The following is a 24,178-nucleotide window of genomic DNA, read 5'->3' on the forward strand; positions in this document are numbered from 1 at the left end:
GCAAGTATGCGTCTTTAATTTGAATCTCTAAGTCGAAGGGTAACCAAGTTTGAATGAACCTGTGGCTCTATTGTGAACTTCTGCCGTCTGCAGCACACCTACAGAGTGTGGCGCCCTGACTTAGCTACACTGCTAACGCTCGCTCACCAGACTTTCGAAGATGTTGCGCGCAAATACTGCGCAAGACCGCTCTCACCTGTTCGTAGAGCGTTTTGTGAGATTTTTCATCATCAAAATGAAATGATTATACTAAAGGAAGTACGGGGGGGGGGTTGCAGTACGTAAAGCGAACCACTTTTGTAGCATGCTGTGCAGACACTAATACGCTAAGAGTGTTGGCCTCTACCCCCTGGTCTCTCATTCCCGGAAAAGCATTGTTCATGCACTTCTGTACAATATAATGCAGAACACGAACACGACTCTAGTGGTGCTTTTTACCGAAACCGCACTGTGCTAATATTCCAATAAAGAGATACGACTTAAACATTGGGTGGCTTCCATTATAATGTTGCGACGTTTGCCATAAAATCACTTATTCGTATCTTAATAACTCACGTTAGAAAATTGTGTTTTTTCTTTCTTTACGAATTAATTTCTCACATCAGCTGCACTGAACGATGTTGCTGAAAAACTCACCTCGATCTCTGCCTTCGCTGTACTATTGTAATTACGAATTATAGTAATTCCTATCGGAAATGCGCGCAGCAGAAAACTATATATATATATATATATATATATATATATATATATATATATATATATGTAGACATTGTTAAGCGACTGCATATAGTTATGCATAGAGGAAACAAACGAATCATTACTCTCTACTCTCCGAATAGCTATTGCTCTGAAATACCAGCTCTGAAGGTTATGAACTCGACATTTTTCAAGAGCCTAATCTGCTTGACGCGTCATGCCAAGTGACTGCAGTGCAAGCCAACAGACGAAGCGTGCGAAGTCGGCGCACAATGGCCCCAAGTGTGTTGCGCACTGCAAACGCTTGAAACGTACCCCCGTCGACTGCAGTCGTTTGTTGTGCTTATCCGCCGGTGCGCACCGCCAGGACGGACAGGAAGGCCCGATCGCGAGTTGTCCGCACTGTCCGGTCGACGAGTGCGCTCTCCTGTCCCAGACCTAGATGTATTGAGCCGATTGACCGCATAGCACAGTGGCCCGTCGCGCTTTTTGTGCCGCGAAAGTCGTCTGCTGCGCCGCCGGCATCGACTGCTCTGTGCAGCTCCTGCCACCCGGTGGTGACTTCGGATAACTGCTCTGCGTCATACGGTCGCCGTGTGAGCTAACAAACATTGCAGAAAAATACGCGCATGAGCCAAGAGAAGACGACAGTGCTCTGACTAGCGACAGAAATGACGGCTGAATATTAGCCCGTGCCGTGTCGTCCATCTCACGGTGGCCCATCTCTCTCACTCGTCATCCGTGTAGCTGAACGACGAACGCTTCAGCGTGCGTACGCGCGTGTGCTGCAGACTTTGTGTGCCTGTCGTTCTGCGTATTGTAGTCCCCTCTCCGCCAAGAGCGCAGAGAGCTCGCAGGAGAGCAGAGCGGAGATCGGCTGACGAGGGCGGATCCTGTCGAAAGCGTGACTGAAGGCTACCACAAACCAGACAATGCCTTAAAAGCCCCAGCAGCTACGGAGAGTCCATTTACAAAAAGTCAAAGCGCAGATGGGTCCTAAAAGAAACGATCAGCGGGCAGAGCCGCAGGAGGTTTCCTTGCTGAGGCTAACTGCCCGACTCATGCTCCTTCCTAGTCTTTCTTTCATTACTCAATGACCAGAGCAAACTATGCCTCCTCACTCGTTTGGTCGCCGTGACAATAAGCGAGTGCATGTAAAGCATAACAAGGTTTCTATTTAACCATGGGCAAGGTGAGTGCAGTGATAACTCCTGTTGTTCGTAGGCTGTCTCTGGTCGTCGATATATGTTTTCGTCAGTACTCTTAATTGAAGCTGAATTTTTTCTGTAATGGAGTGATACAGAAACTTCGTTGCGTCTTGTTAAAAGTGCTAAAAGGAAGCAGTGAGAAGAAAATTCTAAACAGGGGCCTTCGTACTATGCCGAATCTCAAGCTTCTCGCGGAAGCTCGTATATTATCATCAAGAAAAGCTTTGTTCTCAGTAATGGGATCACTCAACATTTAAAAAGAAATGTGCGCACTTGTGGTACTCTTGTCAGAACACTGCATCCTTGGAAGTACGGCACAGTTCCAGCTTTTTACAGAACGAGACATAGTACCTACGTGCCAGCACGATATCGCTGGAGATGCGATGCCGCCAGCTAGGTATCGTACATTGGAGGACGAAGAGCGTGTTTCGTCATTCGAGACGCGCAGATGCCATGAATGGGTGCACACAGTAGTCATCCCTTCCGATATAGATGCTGATTGCTTCAAAGGCAGCACAAACCTACGAGGACGATTGATTATGCGATCGACGACAATTGAAATGACTAGTTTTAAATAATGGCTCGCTAAAACGCCTACCAAAATGTAAACATCAGGGCGCTTTCATTCAAAGCTTAAGCAATGTCACCGAGACAAAGTGGACGAAGTATGGCTTCCAACAGCAGTTAAGACAGTCGCGGTCGTATAAGACGATGTTAATGAAACGAGTCTTTAAAGTTAGTTTGTGACATAGTAAGATTGTGACATAATAACAAATAGTCTTTTTAAGGGGTGGAGGGGACAATTTTACTGGTGATTTCATAACGTTTAGGCTATATGTAAGGCGCACAGCGATTCAAACGCGACACTCGGAGCGCACGGCTGCCGGCGCCTTCTGCGCCACCGGCAAGGACTGCAAGCACAGAGCTGATGGACTGTGCTGGTACGCAGTGAAGGCGAGGGAGCCGTCGTGACGCACTGCATCTGGCTTCGCCCAGGGATGCGCTCAGCAGTGGCGCCAAAAGCGCCGGCCGCCGTACGCTCCGATCATCGCGTTTCAGTCGCACTTCACGCATAGCGGAGTCCGAACCTGACGTTTCTCAATAACAGTCCACTCTACGCAATTCTTCGAGCGCGATCGTGCTGCGACCTGTCTATATATAAACATTCCGTACAGTAACTACAGTCGCCCCGTGCGCGTACCCAAAAGCACCGTCCTCCATTTGATCGGTGCGGCGATAAGCCGGATTATTTTTTCTTGTTTTGATAGACAAGCGTGCTGGTAAGCTGCTTTTCTCGAGCGCCTGTGATACAGCGTGCGTCACACCTACGTGGTATGACGCCAGGCGAGACGAAGCAAATTAATGCCTTCAGAGGCCTGTACGTTTATATGTGCAAGGGAACATTTCGCGAGTGATCTTTTTGAGCAGCGACGGTGTTAAAAAAAATTGTTGCAAACTGAATAATTTATGAATGATTCCTTGTAAATAATATCTATGTACTTCGTAACAGCAAAATGTACCAATAAATAAATAACAGTTCCACCTGTCTTAGAGCGAGCCCGCACCTTTGCAAAAATGATGGTTACATTTGATGTGCCGCATGCCATTTCCTTCAAGATATCACACAATTTAATGTCCAAAGGAAGGAGAAATGCAAGACAAAACATATGATTAACGATTTCGTCGGGGTGACGCCACCCATAACGGCCGGCATTGGTCACCATTACGGGAATTAGTTGCCACTGGCTTATGTGCTTGGCTCTTGGCGGTGACGTCATGGATGCATAAGCTCTAGCGAGACGCATGAGGTAAGAGTTCTTCGAGGTCACTAAGACATTTGCTCGTAGCTTAAACTCCATTCACACATTGCATACAAGGGCGACCAGGCGTTCTTTACGTCCATCACCAGGTCCTGAATTCATCTCGAAGCTTAAAAAATCTGTGACGACAACGTAATTTAGCAGATGTGTGTGCTGTGCCAGTTCCTCTAGTGAACATACGTTTATCTTACTAACCAAGGAACATGAAGCGTGTTTTCAACATTATACAAGGAAATACAATAACCGTACGAAGATACGGCGAAGTGTCTTGTTTACGAAGCTCAGATTCGTTCAAAAAAAGGCTATGCGTTACGTCTCTGTCGTCCCCGCACTTCTGCCGCCGAACAACTGGTTTAGCAGACGTCGTACAGACGTCGTACACTGGGCGTAGATCAAGGAGGGGGTCCCGAGCGAACGGCAACCCGCGTGCTCTCCGGAGCAGGCCGGTGCGGCGTGGCAGGGCGCGTTACTAGAAGCTCCACGTGCACCTGTCCTCGGGGTTCATGAACGAGCCGAGGGAGCAGTTGTAGGCGTCCGCGAAGCCCCGAAAGTTGCGCAGCGCGCCGTTCACCGCGTGCCACGCTGGCGGCTCGTCGCCGGCTTCGAGCAGGCGGCCGAGGAAGCGCTCGTCGTTGCTCTCGCAGTAGTTGAGCGCGTAGTAAACGAAGTACAGCTTCTCGGACGAGAAGCGCTCGAGGCCCCGCAGGTACACGTCGCCGTCCAGGGAGGCCAGGAAGGCCCTGAACGACGGCGCCGCCGCCAGGACGTGCGCGAGCAGGGACCAGCCGGCGCGCTCCGAGCGCAGCGACGCGTTCGTCGGGGCCTCCTCCCGAGACGCGCTGAGCGAGAGAACAACGCGGTTCCGAGGGATTTAACTCTCTCGAAGACGCGCGGCTCTCTGCAGCCCCTGCAGCGGTTTTAAACTCGAGCACAACTCACGCGACATCCGTTATCAATGAATAGGGGTCCCTCAATTTCGGGAGCCAGATTGCGAACAAGCTCATGTGCGCGCGTACTTGTTATAAGCCTCCACTTCTCAGGTAGCCATCTGTTAACAAAAAATTGTGGGCCTTCAAATGATGGCAATATCTTGTCCGAGCTTGAGTTAATGCTCAAAGATAATTAGCTATTTTGCATTAGTTCGGCCCGTGCTGTATGTTCAGCCCTGGAGGACTGTCACATAGCCAGGATCCCTGAAGCTGTCAGCACAGACTTTTTTTCCCCTGGCACTCCTCGCATATCTTTTGCTAATAAATATTTATTATTGAAAATTCTTATGCATCGCATTGATTCGGACACAATATAAGACGGTGTCTCGTAAGCAACAAAAAATGGTTTCACCTGTGCCCTCGCTATGCAGTCCACACATACAGATGCCCCTAATAAGAAGTTAATGACCTATTATTACATTGTAAAGCAAAAAAGAGTTATAATCAGCCCATATAAGGTATATGATAATAGCGATCACATTTCTCGATTTTTTCATCAGTGTTATCGTATGCCTTGTACAACTTGAAACATACAACTTGAATGTTTCTGCCGCGCTCCGAACTCTGTCATTGCAAGGCAAGCTACCGTCCAGCGCAACCTTCTGCTACAATTCATCCCAGGAATATTGTAAGGTGTAAAAAACCGAAACGGCTATTAAGAAATCATGTAAGGCCTGAAAGACTGCGGGAGTACGAGAATGCGACTTTTACATGTCCAAATATTAAAAAGCTCGCCATGACATGCAGATTTCTGAATTACCTCACTTACTGAATTCCAAACTCGGAAAGTAAGGTTAAGCTAGTAAGCGCTACAGATTAGTTTGTTACCTTCTAGGTGACGTAATGCTACAATTCGCATTAAAAAGGAAAACGCTACATTACCATACTGCTTTCTCTGAAAGTTTCATTTAATCTAAAGAAACGTGCTCGTTTCTAAAAGCTAACGCGAAAGAAAAATGCCTTTGTTTAGAGCAATGAGTGTTTTCCATCTACCGAGTCGTTCGCAAAAGTATTTTGCACTAAATAAACACGAGTAGAGAATGTTACGTACACCCCTGCGCTAAACTGACTCCAGACGCAGGAGCGGGCGTCGTCGAGAAGAACCCAGGACTTCTGGTGGCCCGTGTGGTAGAGGAAGTCCAGCGCCTTCAAGTGAAATTAGATGTTTCTATACCTTTCATATAAAAGAAACATTCACAAGTACTACTGCTGCCCGGTGCAACCTGATAACGTACATCTTGACCACCTTAAGGCTGAACAAAAGTTATGCTAAAATAGGCTTCATTGGCAGCGAAAGCGAGAGAATGAATAAATTTTGTGACGATCATAAGAGAATAACTACGTCGTATGCAAAAGACTCCGCAATTTATGATACTAGGTTGCAAATGGAGCATCGAAGACAATAACCGGGCTCAGAGCTCGCTTTAACAGGTGTCTCTGCTCACCTGTTCGACACCATGCTTCCACATGGCATCCGCATAGCATCCGCATAGCATCCGCATAGCATCCGCAGAAGCGCATGGCTTCTGAGTTTTTTCAGCACGCCCACGCATGCTGCCAGACGCCGTTTCGACGGGGTACCGCATGCGACCATCTTCAGCGTGCAGCACGCAGTGCGTGCAACGCACGCTCAGTCGCGAAACAGTTATGTCCCTTTATCGCAAGCAGACCGCGAATGCCTTGTTGGCACAAAAAGTGTCAGTATTGGCACTGAGGGGCTATAGTCTCTTCTTGTGTCCGGTGAGGCGCCTTTTATCGCGATGGCAATTATATGGACACTCCAGGCGCATTTCTGTCGTCGCCGTGAGGTTCCGTATGAGTGAAAGCTTGCGAGCGTGAGCCGGCGAACGCGGTTCAATCTCGCGTGCGCGAGCGAGGACTGCGGTCAGAACGCGTGCACGCCCTCGCCTGTCGCGCGCAAGGCAGTGGGGGTGAGTGAGGCGAGGGAGGAGGGGCGTTCTTCTCCGGCGGCTGCTAGGGTGCCTCGAGTCAACACCCTCCATGTCCTTCTCGCCCGCCACTCCGTACAGAGGCGAGAAAACCGCGGCGTCTACTACGGCGGTGGCCACGCGAATCGCGGACGCTGCAGTAGACGCCTTTGGTGGACGCCGCAGGGACGCGTTGTCGGCGTTCGTGTCTTGAAAGCGATCTGCGATGTGGCTAAAGTGCGCGCCCGGTAGCTTCGTATGCGCTGTGCTTCCGACGTTTCGTTCGCGTTAAAGCGAGATATGCATGAAGGTCAATTCGCTTGCTGCTGCCGCGATTACTCACTCCAGAATTTTGACAGCCAGTTCCCGCACTCATCGACCGAGATGTGTTCACGTGCGCGTGTTACACCATGCGGTTAATTTAGTTAAAACAGGTTGGCGGGCTAGTTGGTTTGGATCCGTGATAGAATGTGTAAGCACGACTGAACAAGGACGTAGAAAGAAGCAGGCACACAACGACAGCGCTGTCTCTGTGTGTCTGTTTCTTTCTATGTTCTCGCTGAGTCACGCTTACACATTCTATTATTGTTAATTTAGTTAGTAAGCGAATGTTTACAAGTTTATACGGCCGATAAATCTACTATCCTTACTTCGTACGGCTATCTACTAATTTGTCATCGCAATCAGTGCTTCGCCTTTCGGGCGGAACTGCGAGATTTTTTAATTGCCATGTGATGTTGATTGCCACGAACGCCGTCATCCACTCATGGCTCTTATACAAATAAGCAAATAGGACGGTTACATATCGTTGAGAAACAAGCCGGCCATATCGAGAAAATACCAACCTTGGCGAACACGAACCGGTAGACGCTGGTCGCGACGCGGGGTCCCAGCCGCGCCATCTGGAGCGGAACTAGCGAGGGCTCGTCGGCGCGGAAGAAGTCGAACGCCCCTGGAGGCACGTCGACTCGGTCCTCACCAACCGTTGCCGAAGTCCTCAGCAGGCCGCCAGTCCAAGGTGCGTCGAAGAAGATGCCTGTCAAGTAGCGCTGGTACTGGTTGGCGTTCTTAAGCTTGATAAGCAACGAAAACTGCTGGTGGACCGGCGCTCGCCCCACCTGCAAAGAGCGGCTGTTTGCGTATGCGATATTTACGTACATGGACGCGCACACGATGCGTGCCCCGTTCTTAGAAGTCGCAACAAACTCCACGCCATAAGCCTATTTATGCGACAATTACGCTTACACATAGCAAATGTTTGGCAGTTACATCTGTGCAGAAAAAGGTATAGTAGTGCTGAGCGATTCAAAGTCGATAAGCGGCCCGCGTGGTAGCCGGCGATTTTTGCCCCACCGCGACTGGGTGATCGCTGGGGACCAAATGCAGTCAAAATGCGTCACAATTATAGGCCCTCGCTTTCGCTGTATACCACAATGCATTATCTCTAGGTACCTAGTGTCCAACGGTGGCGCAAAAGGCGGTGGCCGTGTTGCGGGCCGATTATTACGTTTGAATCGCTGAGCACTGTACTTTTATGTCCATCCTTTCTTATGTTTGACCCTGCCGTAATCTCATGTCGACGTGTATTTGCTTTGTCATTTTCTCACCAGCGTTGTTTAGTATGAGGGGGACCTCTGATGCGATTTCATTCGGCGGGGCACGATGACTAGTGGTCACGCCACGCGCTTCGTCCCGTCAGCTGCCGTACGAGGCTGAACGCGCTTGAAGCGAAGAAATAGAAACTGAATGTCGCAGTTGTTTTTTAAAGGCATCGCAGAGCCCTTTAACCTTGGAAGTGTAGGATACAAATGGTCGCGTACCTTCGAGTAGAAGTAGTCGACGTATTTGGCTCGCAACAGCGCAGTGTGTGCCCAGTCTGGCATGAGGGCGGTCCACTTCGCCGAACGCAGGATGCGGGTCACGTGGTTGAGGAACGGCTTCGGGAACAGTGCGGCCATCTCCTCGTGGACGGCCTTCCTCAGCGCATCCACGAGCGAGGCGGCCCGCAGGCGTCTCAGGCGGCGGCCGATGTCGTCGCGTGCCGCGTACAGCGATAAGGCGGGCTCGAATTTTTCGAAAAAGCGCACGCAGTAGTGTTCCCTGCTCAGTGGCGGATGCCACTCCGGGAACCTTGCATCGAAGAATAAAACCGATCACATTCATTCAGGGAAATCAGGCACACGCTGCTACAGCAGTAACTGAGAAAAATATGCAGACATGCGCGGTGGAATTGCGAAGCGCGTCGGAGAAGCGGAAGCACAAAACAAGCGACACCGTTCGCACTTGCGAACGCGATAATTGCGCTTTTGAGAACGATTACGCAACACCCAGTATTAAAGGCCGGAGTGGCGCGCTCTCTTCTACGCTTGTGCGGTCCAACCACAGGGGCCGCTGTAGTGCACGCGTACACTGCAGCGCGTGCGCGTACGCAGCCGAAGGGAACCGGGGTCGCTGTTCGTTCTCGCGTTGCTCCATTCGAGATTATCCTATACTTGCTCACTGGCACAACGCCAGGCAGCCAAGCCACCAGGCAAATGACTGGTTATAGTCTCGTGTGCCCTTGCACGTACCTACAAGATCTTGCATGCAACATTGATTGGCGCAGTGTGATTCAAGAGGAACACCCGAACATCTCATTTAAATTGCTCGTGGATATTTTCGCCGTGATACATAATGAGGCATTTCCCGAGCGACCATTCATTTCTCAAAGACTATGAAATAATCGTAAAGAAAAACCGCTTATTTGCGTAATTCAGACAGACAAAATAGCCTAATTTATTCCTTGAATATAAAGAAAAAGATAAAATGGGAGCCATAATTACGAAAGCACGAAAGGAATATTATCTAAACAAGTTCGATGCATGCCATTACTCTGAGCAAACTTGGTCTACGTTAAACCAATTAACTGGCGATAGGAATCGCTCGCATTGACACACCTTTCACCTATGAAGGACAAATTTTAGACGGTTTCAATTTAGATAATCGAATGAATGCACACTTCTTAACGGCAGGTACACCAAACGAACCTTATGACCACTCCTTAGATTCCATGAGTTTTATGAGCGGAATGCATTCTAAATATTTATTTTTATTGCCGTGCAGTCAAAATGAAATATTTAACATTATACATTCTCTTAAACTGAAGTGTGCCCCCTGGCGTAGACACCATAATGACAAGGCCAGTTAAGAAAATCGCCGATATTGTCACCTCTCTCCTGGCACATATTTGTAACGTCATGCTGACCTCCGGTTGTATTCCTTCCTGATGACACGGAATTAGCCCGAGGGTGGTAACAAGCTACAAGGGTGGTAACAATCTACAAGAGTCGTAACAGAGATGACCTAATAACTAAAGGCCTACCTCTGTGCCGTCAGTTTTCGCAAAAGGTTGCTGGACATGTAATTAGCAATCGTCTATATAGTTACATTTCTGATAACATTTCTGTAGAACAACAATTTGGATTTAGAAAAGTAAGAGTTCAGAATCCGCCTTACTAGGTATAAAGGAAAATAAGAATACTTGACAACTTTGCGTGCAAATTAATAACGGTAGGGATATTCTTAGACCTGCGTAAAGCTTATGATTCGGTAGCACGCGACATACTTGTGGCGTGCAAAATCAACGACGCCCACGAGCCACAGTTAACAGGAGCGCATGTTTACTGAGCAGAAGGCTGACCAGTCGGCCGCGCCGGCCGCTTCGCTTCCTGCGGGCCCTACACAGCCGGCCGCCCTCCTCCCGATCTCCCTCGACGCTGCTACGTAATGAAAAAGTTGAGTCATTACGGTACAAGAGGAGAAGCGTTAGGCTTACTCGTAACGATCGAATAGTCGCCAACAATGCACAACTGTAAATCGTATCAAGTTGAACACGGGAATAATATTAACAGTTGTACCTCAAGGGCTATACTAGATAGACCCCGTCCTATTTCTACTATACATCAACGACGTAGTTAATTTACGAGGTACTAAAGATATTGTGATTTATGCTGACGACGCGAATGAAATTGTTGCTCGACAAGACTGTCCAAAATTACAATATATCGCAAATGCATGGTTATGTGAACTTGCAATATGGCTGAAAGCAAGTCACTTGCAAATAAATGTTAACAAAACAAGTACGTAGTGTTCAGACCAAAGAATAAAAGCATTCACAATGATTTCTACTTCAAATTACCTTGCGCGCGAATCAAAAATCAAAGTTCTTGGTGTTATATTTCAAGAGAATATTTTGTGGTCAGAACACAAATTATTTATCCACTAAATGGCTCGTTGAATGCGCATAATTAATCAATTTCATTATGCATTACCTGCTCGAGTAAAGCTACTACTGTCTTATTCGCTTGTATATACCTCATTTTTTATTGCATGCTAATATGGGGAACGGCTACGGAAACTAACGTAATGAAGCTTTCCATATTGCAGAAAAGGGCCGTACGTTCTATTCAAAATATACCACTTCGTGAAAGCACTAAAAATTCATATTTAATACAGATCCTGCTGAACATTCCACAATCATACCTAAAGAAATTATCAATATACATAAACCAGTCAGAAATGATAAGCAACTTTTTGAGCAAAAGTATTTAAATGTTAACACATCCTACGATTTCCAACATTAACACTATACGTTTGATACGACACGAACAAATTATGACCTTCAAAAAACTTTCGATTACTAGACCTAGTACCTTAAACGCTCGTTCAGAAATTGATATTATAATTATGGAACATTAAAAAGGTATACTTCCTTCAAAATCTTTTAAACAGTTTGCTATTACGAGAGATGTAAACCAGTGTCGTAGCCTTTGTTTTCTGCTTCAGTTATCTTGTTATTTCTATAACTATAATGAATGCTTTGCAACTACCAATGCCTGATCTTTTAAACTACTTTATTGCATACTACATAATGACTGGCATTGATTAAATGTATTTTTGTATTTGTTGTTATTACGTGTGACACGGAAAATGTTTGAATTGCAATTAGTGAATTTGTAAACTGCGTAACATTTTTGTAAATCTTATGCTGCAGCCGCATGTGCTCGAACTATCGAAGGGAGGCTGGATCTTTATTAGGTGTTGTGAAACACCTTTAGCCTAATCATCCTTGGTCTGCAGTGTGAACCGAAATAAAAAGTTTGTTTTTTTTTATGAAAAAAAAAAGCACATTTGGTAGCATGGCTGCAGGTGCGCGATTGGCCATGACTATGCAGGTTATATACAGGGTGTCCCACTTAACTTTAGCCAAACATTAAAAATATACGAATGCCACGTAGCTGGACAGAACCAAAGTAATGTTTGCCGTCGTTTGGAGACACTCACATTATATTTTTTTCTTTCTGCCTAATTACCTAATTAGTCCTAATTAATGAACCAACTTCTCAAGTACTATATATAGATGAAAAATGTCAATGAGAAAATTGTAGAGCGACATGAAAAACTCTCGATACAGATTTCTGTTGCTCAATACGCGATACATAAAAGTGTTTTTTCGAGTGTAAAAGAAGCCCGCAAATGCACACAAAATTGCCGCGCGACCGGCCGCTCGAGGCACTTTACGTGTATTCGCGGGCTTCTTTCACGCTCGCAAAAAACACTTATGTAGCGCGTACTGAGCAACAGAATGTTGTTGCGGGAGTTTCTGATGCAAAAAAGGTGAGGCGTGCAGACAGGACACAAGTGGAGAACACGAACATCGTGTGTTCGTGTTGTGTGTGCACGGCGTTCGTGTTGTCCACTTCTCTTGTGTCCTGTCTGCACGCCTCGCCTTTTTTTTGCATAATGAATCCTTACCAACTAGCTCAGCTTTCTGTCGTTCTGAGTTTCTGATGTCGCTCTGCAATTTCCTCTTCAGTTTTCGTTGCCGCTGCCGAGCGGGAGGCACCGCCAACGGAGGGCGGTGACACCGTTGCGCGGCGCGCGTCCGGCGCACTCAGTGTCTCGAGGTACGCAACATTCCTTCATCAACTGCGTACGGAAGCCGAAATAAAATTTCACTTAATCTGCAGGTCGTACTACAGAGCCTGATTAAGCGAGAGCCGTTGAAACGATGTTTCCTAGCACATGGGCGAAATTAGCGCGGAGTGTTCGCGCACACACGACGTATGCGCAAATATAACACATGGCTACAAACATTCATAAGTTCAAAATTGAGGAAAACATATAACGAAGGAGACGGCAGTAATGCCCGCAAGCAATTCACGAGCTCAATAAAGGCGAGTACGTTAATAATCCAAAACGCAGTCGTACACGGTTTACGTATACCTATAGGCAAACGTACTGATTACAATTTGATTTGATTACAATTTGAAGGTCTACAAGTACTGCAAAGGTTTAGTGTCTCAAATGGACATATTTACTGCGCACTATTGCTACCTATATTCTGTCAACAAATTTAATATCAGTGATTGAACAAGTAGCACTAGGTGTCGTTGCTTCGATTTCACGTCATCTTTATGGTTGCAGTAGTAGTCACGCGTAGGTTTGCAAAACATGGATCCGTACACACTTAAAGAACTTCGCACGCTTTGGCGGTTCGTGAGAACATGAGCCGACCAAGTCGGGGCCGAAAAAGAATACTAGTGAAAGCGGCCAGTCAATAAAAAATAATTATTCTGAACAAGAAGCCCAGTGAATTCAGCCCCTGAGATCTAAAGCCGATGGACACTGCATATTCCGGTTATTTGTATGCTGACAGCTCGGTGTGACGGTAAAAGCAATGGCAAATTCATGTGGCGTGATTATACGGACAAGGACGCATCATCACTGCGGTTATAAAGGAACGAATGGGCTGTTACCTGGCCAAAGCAACAAAAGACAGACGGTGTCTGAACGCCTATATAGAAACAAAAATTTCTAATGTGTCGTTCATGCACATATAGGAAAGGCAAGTCAATTGCGGTTCACATTGAAGATCTTCTTGCGCGCATTAGTGTACTGTGTGGTTTGTTTAGACTAGACAAGCGTAATGCAACACTCGCGGTTCCGGTATTAGGTGCGCGCAATTTGAATCTGGGTCTTTTAGCGCTAATTATACATTGTTAAACTGTTCCGTACATAACTCTACGCTAAGTTGGTGCATTTTTTTCGTTACAAGCTGACGTCTTTTCCGTTGTCCTATACGTGCACTGGAAGGTCTCAAATCACCTTATTTTGAGCAAAGTGGTCAGATGGTGACGGCCCAATATAAAGATTCCACAAACCCCAAATCATTCCGATGTCGCTAAAGAAAACCGTATTTTACAAAATAGAAGTGAGACAAGAAGAAAGATAAGAAACAGCGACGGCTTACGGGGACACGGCAAGGGCTCCGAGCAGGGAGAGCGAATCGTTGTCCATCAGTAGCGGGGCCAGGACAAGCTTGGTGCGGAATCCTAGGTAGGCCAAGATCTCCACGTCCTGCAACTCATGCAGTGCCTCTTGCAAAGCGTACAGGTAGCGCATCGAGTCCACCGACACGTACACCGACGAGAAGTTCGTGTCCGTCTCGGCCATCATAGAGCGAAGCAGAGCGTCCCACTTGAGCTTGCCCGTGCTCGGCAGCTCCTGGACCTGCACCAGCCTCGGAGCCTCGGGAACAGCGGTGCCGATGGCGCGCGCCAGCGTGAGCTCGACGTTCAGCACGTTCACCTTGATGCCGTGTGTCAGGTTGCTCTGGCGGAGTATCATGTCCATCGCATCGGACACGTAGTTGTAGTCGTTGCTGTCATCGCGCATCTTGGGGGAGTGCTGGATGAACGACCCCATTACCAGAGTGGGAAGGCCGACGGAGATGAGCGTTTCATTGGGGAAGTCGCTGTCCGTGGTTGGCTTGATGGAGAACAGCGCTGGCTCGTTGACGGTCCGGTAGAAGGCGCCGATGCTCGCCGAGAGCTTCGTGTCTCCCACATCCCGGAACGTGGGCCACACCGACTTGCGCAGCCGGCCAGCCATGGTGCGGATGCTCAGGTACCAGCTGACGTTTCCGAAGCCCCCCACGAGCTCGTCGAACAGCGCTCGCTCGAAGTCTCCCGACTTGTGGCTGCGGCACTCGTTGTACAGGTCGGCCACCCGCTCCAGCTCTTCGGAGTAGCGCCGGAAAGCTCCGTCTACGAGGTGGGTCAGGTGGTCCTGGGTCAGAGTGTCCACCGAGACCCTGGCAGAGCCGTTGGGCACGGCAACTCGCTGCGTCCAGCGCCCACAGACGTGCGTATAAAAATCATCGCACGGTGACACGGACTCATCCAGTTGCTCCGAGATGTTCAGCGCTTCCCGTTGACAAGCCGGCGAATCGCAGGGTTTAGGGTGTTCCATTACCTGGTTGGCACAGAGTGAGGCACGGCTAATGAAACATCAAATAACCAGTTGGCATCTCGTGTGCCAAGAACGTTTTTCTTGTGAACTTCGTATTTGACAGAAAGAATGAGAATGTGCGGAAAGAACTCGTCGAAAGCCGCGGAGTGCGTACACTGAGCAGCGTGCAGCACTTTTTGCTCGTTAGCTCGGCAAGTGAGACAAGTGCACTGGTGTTTGAAACAAGCCAACATGGCAAAATGTATACCGTGTAGTTTCCCGAAAGCTTCAACATGAACTCGTGACTATGAAGGACAAACTAAAGAGTGAAATGTTCCCGGGTGTGGTGTATGCCATTCCCAGCGCGAACTGTTTGTGCGTTTACGTCAGCGAAAGCAGAAACGTCCAGAGGCACCTCAAGCAGCCAAAGCGACGTCAAGAAGCAACACGTGTGTCCGAGCGCACATTCGGAACATTGTGTTTCATCAGTGCATGCTATTACCTGGGACCAAGCACGTTTGATTGCAAAAGAGAAGAATCGAAACATGTGTATTTAGCTAGAGTCGCTTCATATTGAAACAATGATGAACACTTGTAATCAAAACGATGAAAATTTGCCACCTGTGTACGCTAGGTGTCTTGGACACGTCATACGACGTGCTTAAGGGACTGTTTTATTGCTTGTAGTCGAATTTATGAACAGGGCTTCCGTGTGAGAGCCGAAACGTTAACCTTTCTAGATCTTTTGTGGTCGGTGTCTCGTTTTATTTTATCATATTTCATCAATTTCACGCTCATTGCCATCCCGGCTAAAGCGCCAACTTAGTATTTGGTGGTCTGCGACTATATCAGGTTACATATAGTGTCTAAGAACCGCGTGATGAAGTATGTGTGCAACATAGTTTTACTATAACGATGCGCATCTATGTATTACAGATGAAGTGAAGGCGCCGTATAGCCATCGATAACTGTTGGAGACTATCAGCGCTTATCCATGCCTTGTCGCTTTTACCGATACTCACGAAGGACTGTACCGACCGCCCTGAGTGTGCTAAGAAATATCGAGCCCTGATTCGACATTGTCAATACAACTGGGTGCCTATGATAGAGCTCTGGTGAGACTTTGGACTATCTATCCGGCCGGTCAAGCCGACGTGCTTGACCGGCAGACGAGATTTCCACGATCGCCGATCGTGTTCGCCGCTGTCACTGCGCTTTGAGTGTAACTTGTTTTTGTGGGAACAAGTTCGCCCAATAAAGTTAGTTTCGTCGTTTACAGATTTGCCACTGTATATTATTCACCATCACTACGACGTCAGACAAATAATACCAAACGTACGGCTTGCACCAATATCTCGCAAAACTTATTTTCAGTCCTCTTGCTTCCGTGACCCGGTTCAGTTGACCACTGTACACAGGAATGTGTACAGTGGTCAACTACACATTCAATGTGTAGGAATCATGAGCAGTGTTTAACCCTAGGTGGTGTCAACACTGTCCACCTCTTCTACTGATTCTACCTAGTTTTACAGTTGGCAGCACTAGAGCCGATATGCTCCAATTTTCGGAGGCTGTTCAATGCAGGAAAGTTTGGGCCGCACTGCCAACTGATCCAAGGGCTCTGTAGTTTCGTAGAGGCAACTGACATATGCGGCGAAATGCGAAGCCTTCGCATTCTTTTACTTCAGTAAACACCCGCACCAGGCAACATGCCCAAGCCACCGCCGTCCTTTACAGTAAGTGATCAGCCAGTATACACCAACAGACCTGCGGCAGCAGCTCGTCGTGAGCGACGACAGCGTGATGACGTTGGGTGCGCAGTGGTTGGTGGGCCCTGCCACCATGCGGGTCCCCGCTGTCTCTGACTGCGTTTCGCTCGATGGAGTGATGGTCAGCAGGCGCAAGGCCGTGGTCGTGTCTCTGCGCCATGACGACGTCGAATGCCGTCACGGCGTCCTGCGCCTGCCTGTTCACGCTGGACGAAGCGGTCCTGCGAGCGCCAAATGCGCCCCGCGGCTCTATGGCGCCGAAATTGGCAGAGCAATCGACGGAGGGCGCCTGAAGTGTTCTGTTTGTGCTTGATTTTGTTAGCACCAAGGTATTCAACATCGATAATCCGCTCGCCGGATTTCTCAGCATGGTAAGCTCAGCATGATTGCGATATCTTTTATATCAATAAAGTAAAAAAAAAGTAACGAAGAAAGGTGAAAGGTAGTTTTGCGTTGGCTTCTTGTAGTAATCAATGGTTTTATATAATGTGAGTGGAGCATAGAATCACAGGATCCGGCACAGAAATCGTTTAAAGAATAGAAGTACGCAGGAAAAATAACAGGACTTTACTGACGTTTCGACCGTGGTCCAGCCTTCATCAAGAGTCCTTTTGAACGGCTCTTCATGAAAGCCGAATAAATGCCGAAACGTCAGTAAAGTCCTGTTATTTTTCCTACGTCCTCCAATTTTTTAACCATATATATATATATATATATATATATATATGTGTGTGTGTGTGTGTGTGTGTGTGTGTGTGTGTGTGCGTGTGCGTGTGCGTGTGCGTGTGCGTGTGTGTGTGCGTGTGTGCGTGTGCGTGTGCGTGTGTGTGTGTGTGTGTGTGTGCGTGTGCGTGTGCGTGTGTGTGTGTGTGTGTGTGTGTGTGTGTGTGTGTGTGTGTGTGTGTGTGTGTGTGTGTGTGTGTGCGCGTGTGTGCGATTTAAAAAACATCAGCATAGAGAGCTTGCTTATAGCGCTCAGCGAAAGTTTGAGATCATGAATTAAGGTGAAAATAGTGTAAATGCCAAAATATGGAGGCCTCTATGTATTTCGACATAAAATTCATGATTTCTGCGAGCTGGAGGTAATCGACCTTTTAAAAGTTCTTGCGGGTAGTGTCGCTACATGCCTAGAGAGTGCATGGTTTTTAACGGTTTGGTGTGCCATAGAAATGCGTGACGAGCATACATAGAAATAAGCAGGTTATTGCAGTGCTCCGTCCTTTCAGCAATTCAAATGAGTTAAGCGTGAACGGTAATTCTAGTACCATAACAGTAGCTTTCGGCTGATTCAAATCAAAGTGCTGCGTCGAGATTTTGAAGTTTTGTATCTCCTAAGAGTATCGTACTTTGTTCGATATGATCAAGTTGGGCGCACGCACTTCGCCACATGACATGTGCCGTCGTGTTAAACCAGGAAGTGCGAAGCCTAGGCATATAGCAGACAATACCGGACTCGTGTAGGCTTGGCCATGCGCTCTTGTGGGCTGAGTGTTCGACTGCTCAATTGTCTTAATTGACGTCTATATCAAAAGAATATTACCACCAAGTAAAACAATGAAGCACAAATTTTTGAGGTAGACGCTGCCCGGGCCCCGATTGATAAACAATAGCGGCAATTGATCTTGTCTTTATTTAAACTGTACCACGAGGACTCTGCGCTAGGGCGGGTCACGAGACTTCCTTATACCGAAATGCACTTCCTCGTAATCGGACGTTCGGGCATCGATCATTCATTTTCTGGATTCTGGCTCCCCAATAAGCACATGTGGCCGCGTCACAGACCGATCTATCTCGGGGATACCAGTCAGAGTGCCCGCTAATAGCCGGATGCAGCGGGAAGCGATACAAGTTCCCCTAAGGTCGAGCTTGGACCTAAACATCTTTTTTTACGTCACGGCATAGTGCTTCATAATGCGATCCCAGGCTTCAACTTCTCTGCAGCGAGTGCGCACCACTCCAGCGAGATATTGCGCAGGATGTCATGCCACGCGAGGATATTGATACAAGTTGCTTAACGTGAGTACTGCCTCAGCTACGTAAATTTAAATGCTACGTAAATAAAAGAATTGAGAGGAACATTTGTAGCAAATGCTACAGCGACAGCCGCGGCAAATTTGCTGCTTTGACTTCTGTTAGATAAATTGCGCAAGTACATCGTTATAGGAATGAATGTCATGAACTCAGTTCCTTCGAGCGATACGCATCTGCCGCCCACGTATACCACCGCGGTATACGTGCCACTGTAGCGCGTCCGTTGTAATGCTTGTGCTGTGGGCACACGGTAAATGAATAGAAACAAAGACTGCACGAACAAGCTGCAGGCATCGGCAGCCGCTGAGCGTGGTTCTCGTCGCACCTGGCCAGGCGGCTGGTCACGGCACTGGCAGCGGCCAGGGCGCGTGAGCTGCTCAGGATGGCGGCCCGGAACGCCACGAAGGGCAGCAGGCCCGCAAACAGCACCGCGATGGCCGCCAGCAGCAGGATGGAGAACTTGCTGCCGAGGAACCGCTGGCCGAGGGACTGCCCGCCGGCCACCCGCACTGTCCGCCACCGCTGCTCCTGCAGGTTCTCAGTGGAGATGGAGACGATCTCGTCGCCCGTGTCGTCCGTCCACATGGTTCGACGTGGAACGGCAAGAAGGCGCTGTGCCAGAACGAGTACGACGGTACGCCGATGGAGTGCGTTGCCGCCAGCGTGGTGACGCGGTTTCGAGCTACAGCGGTCACAGGGGCTGGCAGCGTCTGTCTCGTGAGAGCGCGAACGGCAACGCTCGTGGCAGCAGCAGCGTCGTCTTCGTTACCAATGCTGGCCAGCCGATGTAAATCACGAGCGGCACAAAAATATCCGATACGATTCTGAAAAAGAAGAAAGGGCTTATATCCTACAAAAGTGCAGACTTCATCAAGTTCTTCGCATTTCAGAAATTTACCGTGACTTTATCCTTTATTGATAAATCAGACGGCTCGCAAGCTTCGAGACAAACTTCTTCAAAGAAATGAACATATTCGTAGCAGAACACGAGCCTAGTAAATTTGCAGCACGATAATCTTCTGCATTCATATATCAGCCAATTTCCTTGGCAGGTAAACACGCCTTGTGTGACACTGAATATCCCGAAACCGGAAAGAAATCGGTCATGCACTATTTAGAGGCAACGTTACCTACGGTCGAGCAAATATACCAGTTGCAGGAGAGCTAAAGATCCGTCTTTATTAACGTGCATACATTAAATGACGCTTGGACTTCGGCCTTCCATGTTCCAGCATATCAAGTACGCAGACGTCGTCGGATATCTCAGAAAACGTCGTCAGGAGAGCGACACAGCCGTTCTGAACATTACTGAGCCTTAAAATTAATTGCCGAGTGTGATCACAGTCAGTACTGGTTGATGCATACTGACTCCGAAAGATCCATCATCATTATCATCATCACCATCATCATCATCATCATCATCATCATCATCATATGGAACTCCTAAACGAATTTCGCTATTATGCATGTATACTCCTCCATTATCTACAAAATTACGAAAAATTGACGATTGCTTCATTAGCTGGTCATGAGGTATTTAATTGCTACCGAACCATACTGGTATTGCAAAGAAACAGGTGGCTGACAGCTTGGCTACTGCAGCGTAAGCATTAATTATATCCTTATCCCCGTTACATTTACCGTATCAGACGCTATTATTCATTTTTCCTACCTAATGACATACGATCAGCGAGGACATGTAGTTCGATCAACAAGCTAAGTCCTGCCTTCTGTACAGAGTAGACCCATTCCAGCGAATGTCATCAAAACAGAAAATGGAACGCATGGCCAACACCCTTCTCGCTCGTCCGCACTTGGATGCAGACCACATGCTTCACTTGTATCGCATTAAATGAAGTAAATCCCCAGATTGTAGTTTCTGTGACTAACCCAACGCTTCAGTGGAATATATAATTATAGAATACTCACGCTGTGCCGAACAGTTAGTCCACCTGCGTGACTGTTAGAACATTCTTGACAGATGCTCTCTATCAGTGAGCGAGAGTTGTGCTGTGATAAGCTGACACACGCCGCCAGCGCCCTTCGCGACTTCTTGTGTACAGTGATCTCACGAATTGCTTCTTAGAGCCCGTCCCGGGTTGTTTGAGTGCCAGAACCTAATAAGCATAGAGCCTATTAGGTTCTTGGGCACGTTTGGATGTTTGAATGCTGATTCTGAGTTACAGTTTCATTTATATGCCTTTTTTAAATTTCATTTTCATCACATTACTGAACAGCGGAGGGGGGGGGGGGGGGCGCTTAATTCCACTTGACAATATCAGAACAGAACGAAGGACACATCCCAAATGAAAAAAAAAGAAACAATTATTAAAAGGGCAACATTGTGTCCGTGGAGTGACAAGAAAAAGGAAAAGAATGTAAGTTAGCGAAGAGCATGGTTATGTTTCGGAAGATTAGGCAAGATGGTTAGTTAGCGTTTCGTGGAATGATTTATGGCCAGTGTATGAAATTGCGTTTTCTGGCAGGCTATCCCGGTGGTTTATCGCGCCAGGGCAGAATGAAACGTTCATGGCAGATGTCCGGGTGACGATGCATGCTATGGGACGACTGTGGTTTAAGCGGGAAAATGTACACAAGCCTGGATTTTTAACAGGGAATGCCTCTAGTGCGGATGGTAATAATAGGAGTGAAGCAAGCAGAGGCGAGAGATGATTCGGCGAGAGCAAAGTGATAGTAATTCAAATGTGCGTTCCACTACGGTTACGTTCATATTGCGAGAGTATTAATAATCATCATCATCAGCCTACCTTTATGTCTACTGCGGGACGAAGGCCTCTCCCAGCGATGTCCAGTTACCCTTGTATTGCGCTAGCTGATTCCATCTTGTGCTTGCAAAGTTCCTAATTTCTTCACCCGAGCTAATTTTCTGCTGTCAGGCCTCGACTGCGCTTCCCTTCCCTTTTTAGCCATTCTGTAACTGTAATGATCTACCGGTTATCTATCCTACGCATTACATAATCTGCCCAGCTTCATTTTTTTTCTCTTAATGTTCACTAGAATATCGGCTATCCCCGTTTGCTATCTGATCCACGCGACTCTCTCCCTGTCAACGTTACGCCTTACATTTTTCGTTCCATTGCTCTATGCGTAGTCCGTAAGCTTTAAAGCAAAGCTTTATTTGCGGTTGCTATTGTCTGGCACACCGCGTCGGAGAGTGGTTCAGAGCGTCTGTATACATGGCAGAAGCGAGTCAGACAGGAAAGGCCACGCGAGAAACTCGTTTGGACACAACCGCGTCGAATGTGCACAATGTCCTCTGGAGCTCCCTGGGTGTCGCCACATTAGCCTCTTGACAGCTGTAGTTATCCGTGACACCCGCAAAAGCCTTGCAGAAACTGCAGCGCTGGCCTTTCTACTAACGTGCGAGAGATAGAACTGTAGAAGGAGGGAGCGGATTCACGCTACAGTCCCAAAGGATGTGAGCCGCGGTGGCTCTCTCCTTCGCGCACAGTCTACACACGTCACTCGCGTACACGCTCGGACACACGTGGTTAGCTAGCACCGGGGTGAGCAGCGACCCCGTCTGTAACTATCTGTATAACACTGCCTCGTTCCGGGCAAGCCCCGGGTGAGGTGGCGGCATAGTCTGTCTGTTCAGTCTGTACCACTTCACTATTTCGTTGAAGGTGGTCATCTTGTCCTTGGCACTGCACCGCGACCAACACTCCGAGTCGGCCGTGCTTGCAGCTGCGCGGTTTGTTAGTCCTCGCGTGGCCGAGTTGGCCGTCTCGTTGTGGTTCACGTTCCCGCGTTCCGACACGTCGCTGCCCATGTGGGCCGGAAACCACTTGATCACCACGGCACTTTTGCATCGGGAAAACAAACAGGTGTGCGCAAAAAACATGGGCAGAAGAATGTCGGATGTGTAAAGAAAGCAGTTTATTCAGTTCTTTTGTCGTGTGGTTCATCTTATGTAGGCAAATCGGGCAGATGTCTGAATGACAGATTGTATGAGCATCGATATAAGATGGAAACCAGCTCTCCGGTCACATTAGTGCTCATTGCATGACTCACAAGTGCATGCCAGATTTTAATAGAACCTATGTTTTGAACACAGCTGATGATCAATTGACAAGGGAGATATTGGAAGCTCTTGAGATCAAGAAGCGTGGTGATGCTTGTACCAGTGAACCATCGGTTTCTCTAACGGCAAAGGAACTGGCGTATCTAGGGAACAGCGAGTAGAAGCTGTTCTATATCGTGTTTTCGTTGTGCGATGCAGATGGCGGCACTGTTTTTTGTTGTTGTTTTGATTCTTGGCAGCATCTATTTATTGCTGTGTCAAGAAATAAAACCCTCAGTTGTTAAGGCGCCTACGTGGTTGTCCCGTGTCGCCTTCCTTCGTGCGTTGTGTTATTTGTCGCTTTTGTTGTAATCACGTTAAAGAACATCACGGTGTCAACATTCATCCGGAGTTCGCCACTACGGCGTGTCTCATAATCCGATTGGGGTTTTGGCACTTAACTTCTGCATGATGCACTGTGCTATGTAAGGCAATGGCAATGCTGAACCCTCTCAGAGGTTATGAAATATGACGCACAATTAACACCACAAGGAGACAGCTCGCCCTGTTTGTTCTGTGAACTACGCAGACAAACACCAGTGGTGCACGCAAAGTAATGTTTAACATCAACTCACCACTCTCGTGTTAGACTAAACGCTGCAGAAAATAAGCTTTCGCCGTCAACATCACCGCTAACCATCGTCAATCAAAAGAACCAGCAGAGAAAGCTTCGCTTACATCGATTCCGACAGCTCGGGGGATCTGCACAATTTTTCTGGAGCTTCTTTGTTCACCTCCAAGTTTCTACCCCATATGTTAGTGCCGGTAGAGTGCTATCATTGTGCACTTTCTTTTCTCAACGACAGTGGTAAGCTCCCATCAAATTAAAGGATTCGGTAATAGCTGCGGCATGCAATTCAACCCACTTTTATTCTTCTTTAATTCCCTTCTGATGATCAGCGTTCTCTGTGAGTAATTGACCTAGATAAACGTAATCCTGTACATACTGAAGAGGCTGACTGCCGATCACGAATTCTTGTTCCCTTGCGAGGCTACTGATCATTGCCTTTGTTTTCTGCATATTAATCTTTAATCTTAATCTTGCACTTTCTGTGAGAGCTAACTTGTTGCGAGTGTATTGAGGAGCTATAAACCGAGCAGCGCAACTTCGTACTTCTTCTATTGCAGAGGTGAGAGATGTGATGAAAAGTGAAGAAGACGAAAAGGGTTGAGAGCGCGGGAGGCGAGAGCGCGTGCCAGCGTCATCTTGCGCATTCCGAATAATAAACCGAGGGACGTCAGTCTCTGTGTTCGACAATATGGTTGGGAAGGGTGCCAGAATATAGATTGATGTTTGATGTTTTATGGCGCAAGGGCCAAGTATGGCCACAGAGCACCATGTCCGTGGTAATGAGTTCGCAGTGTAATTAGGAGTTCTATGA

General features: G+C 47.6%; 1 protein-coding gene across 1 annotated transcript in view; it reads right to left on the reverse strand.

Annotated features, from left to right (window-relative positions):
* LOC126521666 (uncharacterized) overlaps positions 1-19,515 on the reverse strand; it is a 43,405-nt gene extending 23,890 nt beyond the window's left edge. Inside the window, exons 1-5 of the mRNA XM_050170389.3 lie at positions 19,038-19,515; positions 16,680-16,902; positions 13,933-14,936; positions 8,462-8,771; positions 7,487-7,759 (exon numbers count right to left, since the gene is read on the reverse strand). Coding sequence (XP_050026346.2) covers positions 7,487-7,759; positions 8,462-8,771; positions 13,933-14,936; positions 16,680-16,902; positions 19,038-19,297 — 2,070 coding nt within the window. The 5' untranslated portion in view covers positions 19,298-19,515. The remainder of the gene's footprint in view (positions 1-7,486; positions 7,760-8,461; positions 8,772-13,932; positions 14,937-16,679; positions 16,903-19,037) is intronic.
* Between the last annotated feature and the right edge of the window lie 4,663 nt (positions 19,516-24,178).

Source organism: Dermacentor andersoni, chromosome 6 (assembly GCF_023375885.2).
Source record: "Dermacentor andersoni chromosome 6, qqDerAnde1_hic_scaffold, whole genome shotgun sequence".
NCBI classification, from domain to species: domain Eukaryota; kingdom Metazoa; phylum Arthropoda; class Arachnida; order Ixodida; family Ixodidae; genus Dermacentor; species Dermacentor andersoni.